This window comes from Anas acuta, chromosome 5 (genome assembly GCF_963932015.1).
Source record: "Anas acuta chromosome 5, bAnaAcu1.1, whole genome shotgun sequence".
Classification (NCBI taxonomy): Eukaryota; Metazoa; Chordata; class Aves; order Anseriformes; family Anatidae; genus Anas; species Anas acuta.
The window spans coordinates 15,412,653-15,428,388 of NC_088983.1; the positions used below are offsets into that span (position 1 = coordinate 15,412,653).

The 15,736-nt window shown below is 34.2% G+C and overlaps 1 protein-coding gene across 1 annotated transcript in view; it reads left to right on the top strand.

Annotated features, from left to right (window-relative positions):
• Positions 1 to 15,736, top strand: part of DICER1 (dicer 1, ribonuclease III) — a 69,128-nt gene that overhangs the window by 39,071 nt on the left and 14,321 nt on the right. Inside the window, exons 12-24 of the mRNA XM_068682863.1 lie at positions 1,273 to 1,515; positions 1,613 to 1,767; positions 3,119 to 3,251; positions 3,760 to 3,835; positions 4,859 to 4,998; positions 7,359 to 7,538; positions 9,887 to 10,100; positions 10,489 to 10,642; positions 12,020 to 12,202; positions 12,513 to 12,618; positions 12,724 to 12,899; positions 13,170 to 13,953; positions 15,332 to 15,487. Of these exons, the coding sequence (XP_068538964.1) occupies positions 1,273 to 1,515; positions 1,613 to 1,767; positions 3,119 to 3,251; positions 3,760 to 3,835; positions 4,859 to 4,998; positions 7,359 to 7,538; positions 9,887 to 10,100; positions 10,489 to 10,642; positions 12,020 to 12,202; positions 12,513 to 12,618; positions 12,724 to 12,899; positions 13,170 to 13,953; positions 15,332 to 15,487 (2,700 nt within the window). The remainder of the gene's footprint in view (positions 1 to 1,272; positions 1,516 to 1,612; positions 1,768 to 3,118; positions 3,252 to 3,759; positions 3,836 to 4,858; positions 4,999 to 7,358; positions 7,539 to 9,886; positions 10,101 to 10,488; positions 10,643 to 12,019; positions 12,203 to 12,512; positions 12,619 to 12,723; positions 12,900 to 13,169; positions 13,954 to 15,331; positions 15,488 to 15,736) is intronic.

A 15,736-nucleotide genomic window follows, 5' to 3' on the forward strand; every position in this document is an offset into this window, starting at 1 on the left:
GTTGCTTTTATGTTTATTTTTGCTAAAAGTGAGTTTTGTAAATCTCTAAATTATATAAATGTAGAACTCATGATTTTGACCTGACATGCATGTAAAGTATTTCGAAGACAAGTACATTCTTCCCTCATACCCCAGCTGGCTTGTCAACTTTCTAGCTTTTGTGATGATACTGTCATCTAGTAGCCTTCTGAAATCATTGTGTACTTGTATAAATTTGCCCTTTTATATGGTGAGGAGAGAATACTGTTAAATAAAGAACGTTAACTTAAATGCACAGTTTAAAAAAAGAAAAAAAAAAAAACAAAAAAAAAACTTAATGTAGTAAAACTCCTGAAGTGTAGTAGATCAGGAGTTGAATAGTGAATGTATTTAAAAGAAAAAAATGTGTCATATAAGTAATGAAGCTAATCATGCCTAATAGATCTGATTAAAAACAAACACACATACACATACATATATATATAAGTAAACTTACATGCATGAAAGGGGTGCAAAAAGACACATCTGTCACCCAGAACATAAAGCCTTTAAAAATGTCATAATGTATGGGTTTAATCCACTAATGAAGGTTAGCTGATCATATGCCACATGTACAAAACTTTAAAATCAGTGAATATTCTTGGCACCTATTCAATAACAAATTTAAAACATAAACTTTTCATTTTTGGGAATCTTTATTAACATGGTACAACCATATTTTGCTCTTTAGTTTTCTTAAAATATTTGTTTCCTTTCTAGAATTTCTAATGTAACAACACAACTGGTAGTGTTGTGGAAAATATTTTTTATGCTTTTTCTGACCCTCCTTTTTTCCACCTCAAAACAAAAATCCTTAATGTTTACTAAACAATGTAAATATGAGAAGTAACAACTCTAGAATGTGTTTTTTTTGCCTCCGAAGTGGATGTTTCAACCTCAGAAATAATTGATTGAAAAAAAATGCTCTCCTGAAAGCAGCATTTTGTTATGCTCTAATTAAAAAAACAACACTAAAAAAAAAGGTGGTTTCTTCTCTGTTGCTAGTGTCTGCAGTATCTCATTAGACTTGTGTAATTTCAGGTAAATATCAGATATGATTCCTAGAAATCTGACTATTATGACAAAATGGTCTTGCTGTGGTTCTGAAAATACTTCTTATAGTGGCTTTGTATCTGCATACTTAGACAAATTTTTTGAATGTCTGATCAATTCTCTTTGTACTAGCTTTTGAGGAAGTGGGTGACACAGTCAAGTGTCAGATTAATCTCAAATTCATCTTCATTCCTTCTGCAGGTTCTAAGAAAATTTCGAGCACATGAGACCAACCTACTTATTGCTACTAGTATTGTAGAAGAGGGTGTTGACATACCAAAATGCAACTTGGTGGTGCGTTTTGATTTGCCCACAGAATACCGTTCTTATGTTCAGTCAAAAGGAAGAGCTAGAGCACCAATTTCCAATTACATAATGTTAGCAGATACAGACAAAATTAAAAGTTTTGAAGAAGATCTTAAGACATACAAAGCAATTGAGAAGGTATGTGGTCAGAGGAATGTGCCTGTTTTTGTTAAATTTATCATAGTATGTTTTAAATGAAACATCTCTCATCATATTCTGTTCTTGAAATGTTAAGATCCTGAGAAACAAATGCTCAAAATCTGTTGATGCTGGTGAAACCGAAACTGAACCCATTGTTGATGATGATGATGTATTTCCACCCTATGTGTTGAGGCCAGATGAGAACAGTCCAAGAGTTACTATTAACACTGCAATTGGACACATAAATAGGTAGGAGGCATGTTCCCTTCTACTTTTTCTCTGTGAATAAAAAGCTTGTAAGTTTGTCTTGGAACATGGGAGCATAGACTGGGGCATGGTGCATATTTCATCTTGGGAGTCTTGAACAGGGTCTTCTCATCGAGAGAAAGTTATTGCGCTGGTTTGAAGGTATAGTTCGCTTTCTGTCTCTATCATACAGAGGTTCTCGCTCTGATATAATAAATGTAATAATAGATTCCTTTGTAATTAAAACCATTCTGTAATTTAAAGCTGTCCTGAAAACTTAATTTCAAACTAGATAGTAAGGTCCTTTTTTCCCCCCTCTTACCAAGCTAGGTTTAAAAATAGGTAAGTAGCACATTAAAACTGTAGTAAAATCTTCCAGTTCTGATATTCACATTTGCCAGATCAATGTGTTGCTGTTGTTTTTGTTGTTGTATTCAAAAACAAAAACATAGTAAGCTGAACATAATACCATTCCACAAGACAGGATAATATGCTTCCAAGGGAACGAGCTGATTCCATCTTTGTAAAGTCATGGCAGTTAGAGAAGGTCCTCAGAGACAGGAAAAGGTGAATGTTGTGACCCTCTTCCAAAAAGGCAAAGACGACGAGCCAGAGAGGTACAGACTGCTCAACTTTCCCATAGTCATATGGATCAAGTCCTTATAGAATGTGTTCCTAGATGTGTAAAGAAAAGGTGGTTTACCTTTGTGGTTGGCCCACAGTGGCATCAAGGGCAGTCTTTGCCCTTGAACTGCCCCTGTTGTCTTCTGTGTGTTGAAATGTTTCACTCTGTGAACAAGGGAAAAGCAGCAAATGTAATTTACTTCACTTAAGTAAAGCTTTTGATGCAATTGCCATAGCACACCAGTAGCCATATTTGTGAAATGTAGACCATTTGGGTGGGACGGCCTGGCAAATAAAATGTGCCAAAGCAGTCAGGTTCACAGAGTGTAGTTAGTGGTAGATGACTCAAAGGCTAGCTTGTGTCTGGTTGTGTGTGTCATTATTCATGGGCCATTAGCAGATCCGATGCAGTTTAATTCATTGACCTAGTAGTATAGAGTGTGTCCTCAACACGTTTGCCTTCAACACCTGTAGAGGAAGGGCTACCATTTGGAGGGGAAACTTGACAAATTGGAGACATAGGACGCCAGTGAACCCTAGAGACCAACCCTAGGTGGTCTCCTATTTGGCAGTTAGTTGAACATTAATTGTGCATGTCCCCTTGCAGTGCTCAGTATATCATGAAATGATCTTATGTAGTGTTTACGCCAGTAAGGCAAGAGTCCATTGAAATGTCTTTAGGTTTTAATTTGCAAGTTCTGATGATTTGAAAAATCTCTTGTCAATTTAGGTACTGCGCTAGATTACCAAGCGATCCATTTACACACCTAGCTCCCAAGTGTAAAACCCGAGAACTACCTGATCATACATTTTACTCTACTCTCTACCTGCCAATCAACTCACCTCTTCGAGCTTCAATTGTTGTAGGTATCTGGGGAAGGAAAAGCATGGAAATAAGTGAATATGTTGGTGTAGGTGTGTGCACACCTCTTTGAGATTATATTAAATGTTGTAAATGAAAATCACATGATTTCTCTCTTCCTGTATTGTGCTCTGTAACTGCATTTAAATGTGTCTATTTGTGTTACCTGTTTTTGAACAGTTGCTGTTTTTTCCATGGGCAAAAATACTTAGATATCCTTTCCAATGCTTTTTTTTTTTTCATGTTTAGATATTGGTCAAAGGAACATGTGCTTTATTGTTTTTGATCAATAATAGTTTTCAGTTTGAAAGCTTGTAATTTTGGTTTCCATGGAAAATGAGTGTAAGTATCTTCATGAAACTTTCATTGCTGCAATATTTTATTAAGTTTTGCTTGCCTAATATTTTTATGTTAAATTAAATTAATTGTTTCTAACATATCATAAATAACATTTAATAAATAACATGCTAATCAACTGAAGTATTTAAGAAATATTTATATGTTACTAGGGTCCTCCAATGAGTTGTGCAAGATTGGCTGAGAGAGTTGTAGCTCTTATTTGCTGTGAAAAACTGCACAAAATTGGTAAGAATTTGAAAAGCAGTGTCTCATTGGTAAAGAGTTTTTTCATAATTAAAGATTGAAGAAGGTGTGACTTATGCATATATATGGATTTCTGATGTATACATCTACTGTAACTTCCTTTCTCTTGCCTTGCTTCGTGATGTCATCATGTAGTTAATAATTTAGCATACACCTTTTAAGCCTAAGTCATTTTCCAGGGAAATTTTCTTATTTAACATATTCTATTGCAAATGCAATATTAATAAGAGACAAACAAATTTTTACATTGAATATACTTAACGTAAAGGGGAAAATAATCTTATTCCCTAGAAGGTGTTGGTTATAGATCAGGAACTACATACCACGGCCAAAAAATAATTTCATGTTTTTTAAAGTGAATCTTAACAAAGAAATGTTTAAAATACAGAGCCCAAAATTTATTGTATTTACTGTATTGTAAGTCATTGTCCAGAAATAAGACATTGCAGGATTATTTTAGTTGTCTTGTCTCTGGCAATAAAGCATATTCTTATAGAATTTTTCAAAGAGAATTCCATGTTATTAGTGCTTTGAATGCAATACAGAAATATTTATATTTCATTTAAACAAGTTTGGCTTTTGTATGTTGTCCATCTGATGAGTTACACCTTTTGATCACTGAATTCAAAGCAATAAATTTGTCCAAAAATGACATTTTGATGGCTAAACTCAGTATTGAGGGCATGCCGTCAACAGTAGTATTTCCCTTTTTAGAATGATACAGGGACATAAATGTTCTCTCTTTCTTAGCATAACTCCATGTGAATTAAAATTTCTGATAACTGCAAGTATTTTAAATTCATAAAATGTTACTATAAATAAATACTTATTAATTTAACGTTTTTCACTCCTTCCCCAGAGATAGACTTTTGGAGCCTTGCATTTGTGTATTTAAAAAATTTAGTTGAGGTGTTTTCCTGAGCAACCACATTTGCATAGTACTTGAAGAGACCGAGGCTTGATTGTTCTTAATGCTATTTCTTTGTAATCTTTCACAATACTTAGGTGAACTGGATGATCATTTGATGCCAGTTGGGAAAGAAACGGTTAAATATGAGGAAGAGCTTGATTTACATGATGAAGAAGAAACCAGTGTTCCAGGAAGGCCAGGCTCTACAAAAAGAAGACAATGCTACCCTAAAGCTGTTAGTACGCTCAGTGCTGTCCACATCTCCAATCTAATATGTTATGTACTGATAAGAAGACAAAATTGCTAACTCACAATGCTTACCTGATAGGAATCTTTTACAATTCAATTTAATCTTGAAACATTTTGGAGCTTTAACTGTATGGAAACTTGCACTAATACCTTATTATTACAAAAGAACTTATGGGAGAGTATGTTATGGAAGCATGCCTGTAACTGAAAGAATGTACATTTTCTGTAAAGTTAGTTGACTGTATTTTCCTAGCATAGTGATAACCGGGAGATAAAATTATAGAATTACCTTTCATTGATAAATTGTAAAAATTTAAATTCTTTGGTAACTGTGTTAGAGCAATGGAATAATTATTGCCTTTCTGGAAAAGATAATTTAAGATGGATGGAGATGTCCAGGAGGCCATTTGCTAGGCATTGGAAGTTATCTGCAAGGCACTAATTAAATGCAGAAATTGCTCCTTTAAAAAACACTCTGTTTTTTTAGATGCTTGGTTTGGTGACTTTTGTGGTTGAGCAAGAAATTCGATAATTTTTTGTTTAACTTAAAGTGTCAAATAATATGCTTCTAATATTTTAATTTAAAAAACAGAAGCTTTACATATTAAACTTACTATAATGAAAGGGTTACCTAAGATAACTGAAAATTGTTTCATTAAGTAGTTTATCCTTAGATCTTTTACAACAAGTTTCAGCCATATAAGGTTGTTAAGTTGGACTTATTAGATGTTATTTGTGGAGATTTATTTATTTATTTTTGTAATAATAAGAGGAGATATAAGAAAGAAGTTTTGTGACTCCTCAGGAACTTTCCTTCTTCCTCTGCAGTTGTTATGGGTTCTGTCTAAGGTCCTTTGAATTAACTTGTAACTTGTTCAGAAGAAAACATTGAGAATAGATTGTTGATATTCTTTGCATTTCATGAAGAAGCCTGTAGCTTTTGGTCACATCTGGGGATATCTGTATGTATACTCAGAGTGGTAAGGTACAGTGCTGTGTTCATGTACAGCCTCAGTTATGGTGATATTCCTTAAGGAATTCCATTCTTGGCATCCTCCACATGCTCCAATTTATTAGTAGCTTAAATAATTAGTTATTAGGAAGACCAAGGAAAGGATACTGCGGCATCATAAAGAGTGTCATGGAGGGAAAGTGTCATGGAGGATGAGAAAAACTTTTTCTTGCACGACTCGTCAAATTTACCAGCTTGGATCTTTGTGATGTGTTTTGTGGTGCTTCTTGTGCCGCTTTCAAGTCCTCTTACCTTCATTTTTTGAATTGGAGCTACTTGTAAAATGCATGATACTGTCATTCGTTTGGAGGAGTTGATTTGTCAAGTGATGCATCATTCTTTCTCAGTTATTTTTTAATACAAAATCCAAGAATATTTTCCCTTGCTTTTGTCCCAGCTTTTCACATCTGGAAAAGAAGCTTTGGCAAATGTTTAAGGTCTACAAGGTCCTCTGGGCTTAATATAGTTATTAAACTTATGAGTAATTTTCCATTAAGCCAAAGCTGTAGTTTTGCTGCAGTATAACTTTAAAATTCACAACTACATGTATTGCAGTTTATTTTTAGATAAGCAGAAGGATCACTTTCTGAGACCTATAAAGTAGTGAACTCCTACCAAACATAAAGCATGGTTTCTTAGGGTCTATGAGAAATATGAACAGCAGAGTTAAAAATGCTTCTGGCTGTAGAAAGTATTCAAATCTACAAGCTAGAATTGGTACTGGAAAACTTCTATAATGTAATGCCTGCCTGGGCAACAGGGGCAATGTATATAATTTTGTTTGTGTTTATCCCTAGTGGGGGAAAAATGACATTTTGAAACTGTTTTTCTGGGGAAAATAATCTGTTATAAAACTGTAAAGTCAGCCAAGCTTGTATCAAAACTGAATTACTGGAGTGTAGAGTTTTTCATTTGTTTTATTTGTCCAAAGATCTAGGACATAAAGGGTGTCCTAAACATAAAGAGATACTGTCTAAACATGGTAATTGGCATCAAAACATCAATTTTATTAATAGTGAAGTTAAGACTGTGTTCTAAAATTAAACTTGTGTTTCTAACGCAGGGTGGATACAGTGAAAAGTTAGGTATGTAATAGAATTTGCCTTACCAAACAGGAAGAACTGGTGGAACACTGCAGGAGTTCGTGACTCCCAGGTCAATCTGGTGACCAAATGTCGTTGCTTAACAAAGCAAAAGTCTTAATTAATTTTCTTATTACTCATTTTTAGCAATACTTTTTCCAATTACATGCACAAGGCTTGTTCAAAGAGTAATGTTTAGGTGAATTTTCCTAACTTAATAATGTTAATATTGTTTTCTTTTTTGATTTTTAGATTCCAGAATGTTTGAGAGATAGTTATCCCAAGCCCGATCAGCCCTGTTACCTGTATGTGATAGGAATGGTGTTAACTACTCCATTGCCTGATGAGCTCAACTTCAGGAGACGAAAGCTATATCCTCCTGAGGATACGACAAGATGTTTTGGCATATTGACAGCCAAACCTATACCTCAGGTAATGAGTCTAGCTCCTTTCCTTCAACTACATGCTTCACAACCTCTAATTTTCCAGACTGAAGAGTTGGAAATGACCATGAGAGGCAAGAGGCATCTGGATAATGCCATTAATAATATGCTTTAACTTTTGGTTAGCCCTAAAGTGGTTAGGCACTTGGACTTGATGATCTGCGTGGGTCCCTTCCAACTGTTCTGTTTTATAACTGCTGCTTGTATCAAGCAACCTCTGGAAAATAAGCAGTAATATATCTAGTCCAGTCACCACTTTATTAATAGAACAAGCTATTCTATTGCAGCCACTTTCATTTTACAATTTTAGTTTTTATTATTTTCCAGTAGCAAATTCAAAATGTTCCTCCTTTTTTGTATGATGTATGATAGGAATGGAGTTTCAGCTAGAGAGATGGCCTGCAGCACTAACTTATCTAGCGGAAAGCTATGATAACAAGTCCTTTCAGCATTCATAGTCTGCTACAGCAGAAAAAGTAGGCTGTGTTAATAGGAATTGGCACAAAGCCCTAAACGATAGTTACATCTGGGAGGAATTGTGTGGTAAAAATGCAAATGAAATAATTCAGTGACTGTGCCCTTGCCTAAAATGAATACTCTCACTTTCCATCTTAGCTTAAAAATATCTTTTGTGAAAAGGGTAACTAACTCCTAGCGGATTAGTCACAGGAAAACCATGTTGTAGACCTTTCTACAGAGGTTTTAATCCAAGCACATGAATGGGATTCCTGTGATTAAATATGAGAATCTTTTAAAGGAAACATAATAGAGGTGAGTACTGAAGTTTACTTAACTATCACTGCTAAAACCAGCATGCTCCATTAGCGGTTCCAATCATCAAAGTTCTGCAGGAAAAGTACTATTGGTCTTATGGATTGGAAAGCCTAGGAGCAAAGTTTTGAAAAGAGGCCTTAAAAGATTGTAGTTCTAAAAATGTTCAGCATGGAGGGACTACGTGATGATACAAATCCACATCAAAAGTGCCTTCTGATCACATCTTCACCTGAATTCTAAGAAATATGATAATATTTAACACACACACAGTAACTTTGTAATTTATATTTTAATCAAAATTGAGATGAAGGAATTGGTAGCTTTCATATTCTGGCAGATAATGAAAACATTTTGTATCAATTGGCTTTTTGGAAGTAAAAAGTGTGTGTTTTTTTTTTTTTTTTTAAGCCAGAGAATCATTCATCTGTTGATCAAAAATAAGTAGTATTCACTTAAAGACTCATACAGACCTGTGATATCATTGTGTGAAACTTCCTAAGGAGATGGAAACAACATACTTCAGTGCATAATTAGGTGATTTTTGCACATTTGCCTGGATATCATATACAAAATAAATTAAAACAAACAAACAAACAACAGCATACCAAAAGAAGACTTGTTTTTCACATTGGGTTCTTACTTTGAAATACCATAGATTTCCAGTATTTCCTTTTACACCTACTTTCACTTTACTTCAACTGCTTTGAGGCATATGTTAAAGAAAAACATACAGTCCTCAGAAACAATGTAGTCATGTCAGATGTCCTGCTGTTTGATCTATACTAGCTACTTCATAATAAGATTCAGCAATGGTGTTCCTTTGAAGATTTGTCCTGCTGCTTCTGTTTGGCAGTTGAGTTGCGACTAAAGATTAATGTTATACGTGGCTCCAAACTGTGAGGTATTTTAAAGTATTTAGACTGTCAGGGTGGTTCATGTGATAGCTGAAGTACTTTGTTTCACTCTCCCAGTCTTGCACAGTTCTGCTGGATTAGCAGATCTGTGAGGGCTTCCTTGGCTAATCAACATCCAAGTCTAAATTACCTAATACAGAGATCCTGCATGGTTTTTGTCAGATATGGAGAATGGTGATCAGTTTCAGCTACGAAAGAAGCGTGGTTCATTGTAGAACCTGCTGATTGGTGGTTTTTGTGTTTTGTTTTTTTTTTTTTTTCCTACAGCAGGGTCAGTTTGTTGCAAGTACTACTTCTTACACAAATGTTAAGGTAGGAAACTGGCAGGAGAATGCCAGCTTATAGAGAACCTCTGGAGTAAATTCCTACTCTTTGAGAAGCCTAGGACATTAGCTGATTTAGTGTGTAGTCTGCCCCCAGCCTTGAAAGGGGCATGAGTTAGCACAAGTGTTTGAAACATGACTTGTTTCAAACAGCTGAGAGGCTTTATTTTTTTAAACACTTAAATGGATTTCAGTACTATTTTTATTAGCAAGATGTTAGTACCATTCTTTGCATAATTACCATTATCTAAGTAAAGAACTGGTACTCTGTAGAGGAATCCTATTCTGAATTTTTCTGTCTTTTGTTTTTTTTATTTCATATTTAGATTCCTCACTTTCCTGTGTATACTCGCTCTGGAGAGGTTACAATATCTATTGAGCTTAAGAAATCTGGTTTTACTCTGTCTCTGCAAATGCTTGAGCTGATAACACGACTCCACCAGTACATTTTTTCACATATTCTTCGTCTTGAGAAACCTGCACTAGAGTTCAAACCCACAGAAGCTGATTCAGCCTATTGTGTTCTACCTCTTAATGTTGGTAAGAATTGAATGTTTTTTTTTAATATTCACTTTTAATTCTTTAACACACTTGTTAATGTTTGTTAAATTTCAGGGGTCAGCTGTAGAAATAATACCATACGTGGTAGTGTGGAATTTTATTAAGTTATAATTTTTATTATTTCACAATTCAAATTAGTTTTAACTTAATGATGTGACTTAATTTATAGAAGATTTCAGCTGACTCTGTAAGGGTCTAAAATCATATATATGTCTCCTTTGAAATCTCTTGGGGATAGATAAATAAAATGAAAAATAATCAAATATGTGTACAGAGTAAGAAAAAAAGGTGTTGTAATTCACAACTTGCCAGACAAATTGGAAAACTCTCCCCTGAATAACTGAGTTATGCATTTTCCTTTTTGAAGTTGATGACTCCAGCACTTTGGACATTGACTTTAAGTTTATGGAAGACATTGAAAAGTCTGAAGCACGTACAGGCATTCCCAGTACACAATATACAAAAGAAATGCCTTTCATTTTCAAGTTAGAAGATTACCAGGATGCAGTTATCATTCCACGGTGAGTATTAAGTATTTCTCTTATTTGGACATTCTTAAAATAGGCATGATTGTAAATAGGATAAGGAAAAAAGATTTCCTAAAGGCTTCCTTAACCAGCACTTTCTTCACTGAAGAATTTCAGAAAGCCTGGGGATAAGGTTTTATTGAATTTCTGTTTGGAAGAAAGCTAAAAAAGGCTCATTGATAGTATATTAATTTTAATTAGAGATGACAATCTAGGTATATGAATAGAAGCTTAGTGATAGATGAAGTAGATCAAAGCACAAAAAAAGCTAATAAGCAAACCTAAACATCCAATGTATCTTGTACGGTTATTTCAAAGTGTTCTATGTTATTTGGTCCCTTACTGATTTTCATTTGGAGAAAATTTCTTCTTGAACACAGATCAACTGCTGTACCAGTCAACAAATTACAAAGTTAAAGAGACATTTTGTTATCATTACACATACTAACTAGGCACTGCCCTGTATAGTCTCTGCTTAGGACTGTTCCAGTACTTTAAAAGAACAGTTATGGGTTACTAGTTTAAGCAACAGCTTAAACTGACCCAGCCATGTTTCAAAGGATAGAGAAGTGATATTTCTTCAGAGCCTCAGGGTTAAGAGAAGCCTTTATCCATAGACTTAAGGCAGTATAGATTTGTAGGTAAGCATAGTAAGTAAACTGCAGTCAGGTCCTTGTGAGGATACCTAGGAAACCCGATATGTAAAGGCTCCTTTAAAAACTCTGAATTTCTGATGTCAGGATTCAATTAGATTTGCTGTTTTTTAAACCTTTAATTACTATTTTCTTGTATGTGTTTATCACATAGTATCCATAGCATCACTAAATCTAACAAAGGTGTTGCAGAATTCTGGCTTTAGTTTTCTAATATCTTACTTCTGTTAAAAGAGCCACACTGTACTTGGAAGGCTTGTGAATTTACCATATTAAGTATTTGAATTTTTGCATTTTAATTTTAGTTGGAGGATGACTTAGTTAAAGTACCGGTATAGGTGTGAGGTAGTACAATATTTGTATGAGGTAGAAATCCATTTCTACTTATCTTAGCACAAATGGGAGATCAGATTTAAAAAGCCAAATTATCAAGTTCAATTAGTAGGTATTTGGAATTAAGAAATTGCAATTTGTAGTATTACTTTTGAGATTGTTATCTATATATTGGGTTTTGAAGACGTAAATTCCTCATTTAATTTAAACATTTATGCAGAGGAAATTAAGAATAAAGCAAATCTATAATATCTTTATTTATTCTTCTTATTTAGTATTTGATTGAGCTAAACTAGTGTTTGTGTTTTTTTTTTTAGGGGTGGGGAGGCTTTCAAGTGAGTTATTTAATAGTTTATCTATAATATGTATTGAATTTTTCTTTCAGGTATCGAAATTTTGATCAGCCTCATCGATTCTATGTAGCTGATGTATACACTGATCTTACTCCACTCAGTAAATTCCCTTCCCCTGAATATGAAACTTTTGCTGAATATTATAAAACAAAATATAATCTTGACCTGACCAATCTTAACCAGCCGCTGCTGGATGTGGACCACACATCTTCAAGGTAACAACAGCCATATTTCTGTTTGATGTTTGTAGTTTGAGAACAAAGTACCATTTTTTTCCTCTCCATGTGATATTGCTAAGGGCTTGTGTTTTCCAAAGTAATATTTTTTTTGTCCTGAGGGGTACCTAGCTTATGTTATACCAACTGTAACTTGAATCCATTTCTTTTTTCCAGAAGTGCTTGTGCTGTCACTTCACAGTGCAATAATGGTGCATACTGAATAAGTTATCACTTTGGAAAGTTTAGGCTAGTAAGTTCTATTCATTAATTATATGCTTGTATTAAACTGTTTTCACATGTATTTTAGACTTAATCTTTTGACTCCTCGCCATTTGAATCAGAAGGGAAAAGCACTTCCACTGAGCAGTGCTGAGAAGAGGAAAGCAAAATGGGAAAGTCTGCAGAATAAGCAGGTAAAATACAAATATTTAATTAAAGTTGCCTCTCAAAATTAGGTATCAAACAGTAGTTTGATACCTAATTTTACAAGTAAAATTATTTTCTTCTTGCTTCCCCAGATACTGGTTCCAGAGCTCTGTGCTATACATCCTATTCCAGCATCACTGTGGAGAAAAGCAGTTTGCCTCCCCAGCATACTTTATCGCCTGCACTGCCTTTTGACAGCAGAGGAACTAAGAGCTCAAACAGCCACTGATGCTGGTGTAGGGGTTAAATCACTTCCTGCAGATTTCAGGTATGTATTTTTTCAATACATTTAATATTTGACCTCACAGAAAACAAGGTCAAAACTTGGTTACTATGAGAATTTAGAACTGATACCCTTTGTTTTATTCATGTCACTTTTCAGTCAAAATGATAGTTAAAAAATGACCTGGTTGCAAATGGTGAAGTTAAATGCTGCAGGCACTTTTTTGCAAAAAAACATTGCTTTCTTAAAAACGTGCATATAGTCATCTTGTCATAATATTTTTTTCTTAATAAAGCTAGCATGTTATTTTTACAGATACCCTAACTTGGACTTCGGATGGAAAAAGTCTATTGACAGCAAATCCTTCATCTCTATACCTAGCTCCTCTTTGGTAGAGAATGAAAATTACTGTAAGCACAGCACAATTGTAGTCCCTGAAAATGCTGCACATCAAGGTGCTAATAGAACCTCTTCTGCAGAAAAACATGACCAAATGTCTGTGAATTACAGAACACTGCTCGATGAGTCACCCAGTAAACTCCAAATTGATGTCTCGACAGAACTTGCAGCAATTAATGGTGTTTCTTATAATAAAAACCTTGCCAATGGCAATTGTGATTTAGTTAACAGAGACTTTTGCCAAGGAAATCAGCTGAATTACTGCAGGCAGGAAATTCCTGTACAACCAACTACCTCATATCCCATTCAGAATTTATACAGCAGTGAGAACCAGCCCAAGCCCAGCAATGAATGTACTCTACTGAGTAATAAATACCTTGATGGAAATGCTAACAGATCTACCTCAGATGGATGCCCCAAAATGGCAGTGACCACCAGTACTTCAACAGCTCTTCATCTTTCAAAAGACAGAGTGGATTCTGAAAAGAACCCTTCTAGTGGGTACTCCTCAAAAACTCTTGGTCCTAATCCTGGTCTCATTCTTCAAGCTTTGACTCTTTCAAATGCTAGTGATGGATTTAATCTGGAGCGGCTAGAAATGCTTGGTGATTCATTTTTAAAGCATGCCATCACTACATACTTGTTTTGCACTTACCCTGATGCACATGAGGGACGGCTGTCATACATGAGAAGCAAAAAAGTAAGTAGTAACAATCTAATGATATTACATAGAAGGCATGTATATTTATATTATATACAGTATATATAATATTAAATTTATATATATATAAAAAGTATATATGTGTGTGTTTCTGTGCGTGTGTATCTATATTTGTGTGTATGAATGCAGGATGAAGGAATTAATGTTACTATAGCTGTAATTGATTGAAACTGTTTTTTATGGTTCAATTCTAAATCTAAACCAGCTGGTTACCAGCCTAAGAAAGGACTGAATCAAACCAAAAGTTCTGGGTTAGTTAGAACACATTTGGTGGACCAAACATTAGAGTTGCTTTGAGTAAAAACTCTTAATGGGAGTACTTGAATTAAGAAGAATCAAGAGTTAGCAGCACAGAGCATCTGGTTGTAGCTTTATTGACCTTTTTCTCTTTGTTTCTTCATTAAGTTACTTTCCAAGAAAGCTTTCTGTATAATCTTACAAGAATACGTAAAATTAAACAAAAACAAATCTTACAGAACTGTTAAATCAAAACTTATAGCAGTATTCTAACGTAAATGTAAACAGTAGTGAGCAGTCTTCACTTCTACTATTGCTGTTTTAGAATTTTGGAATAATAGATTGTAAAAATGCTTTTTTTCCCTCGTAACATGATAATTTGAATTAAATGCTAAGTATTTGATTGTCTACTAATAAAAGGCTTCACAGAGGATTAAATGTTTAAGTGTAGTTTAGTCTTGGAAAGTATAGAAGGCTAAATAATTTGCACAGTTCAAATAAAAGTGATTGAATATTCATGTTCAAATTTCAAGACTTTAAAAAGAAATATGGAAAGTGTGTTTAAAATGAGAAATGAAGACCAGAAGTTGGTAGTTCAAAAGGAAAAGATATTTGTGTATGTGAGTGGGCTTTTTCCCTTCTATTTATATTATTTAAAAGAATCTGAATCTTTCAAAAATAACATCTGGAGTATGACTTAATAAGATTTGTTTTACAGAACCATGTTAACACTTTCTATTGCCAAGGTTTAAGTCAATCTATTCACAATAGTAATCATTTTTCATTCCAAATCTAGTTTAAATGCTGATTTTTAATACTGGTAATTAATGATAGTTGTCTGTGTCATATTTACTATTATTTTAAAATTAGCAGTAAAGAGAATTTAAACTGTCAGATTTCTTTAACTGAAATAGTTGCACCTAATATATTTGTCCTTAACTGAATAATATTTGCTGTGCTGTAAATTAGTTAAGAAAGCTGAACACCCTTTAGAGAACTAGAGGAAGTGCCTAATGATACAAAATCTGGCTTGACCACGTAAAATTGTTTTTCTTTTATATTTTACCATTTTCTCTTATAAATGCATGTCCAGAGATTTATCAGAATATTTTTCCTGAAGGTCAGCAACTGTAACTTGTATCGCCTTGGAAAAAAGAAAGGACTGCCTAGTCGTATGGTGGTGTCGATATTTGATCCCCCTGTCAATTGGCTTCCTCCTGGTTACATAGTGAATCAGGACAAGAGCAACACTGATAAATGGGAGAAAGATGATGTGGTAAGACTTTCTTTAACTACGTTGAAAAATAACCGTCTTTATGCATCAGAATAATATAATGACTGGTATATATTCTTTCGCTCCTACATCTTCCAGTCCGTCAGATATTTTGCTACATTTTCAAATAAATAAAATCAGTACCTTTGTTTCATTTCTGTCAAAAACTTCATAACTTAAGGAAAATGAGGAACGGACTGATCCCAGTTAGAACCAAAACTAAGGAAATTGGTTGAACGTCATGCAATAACG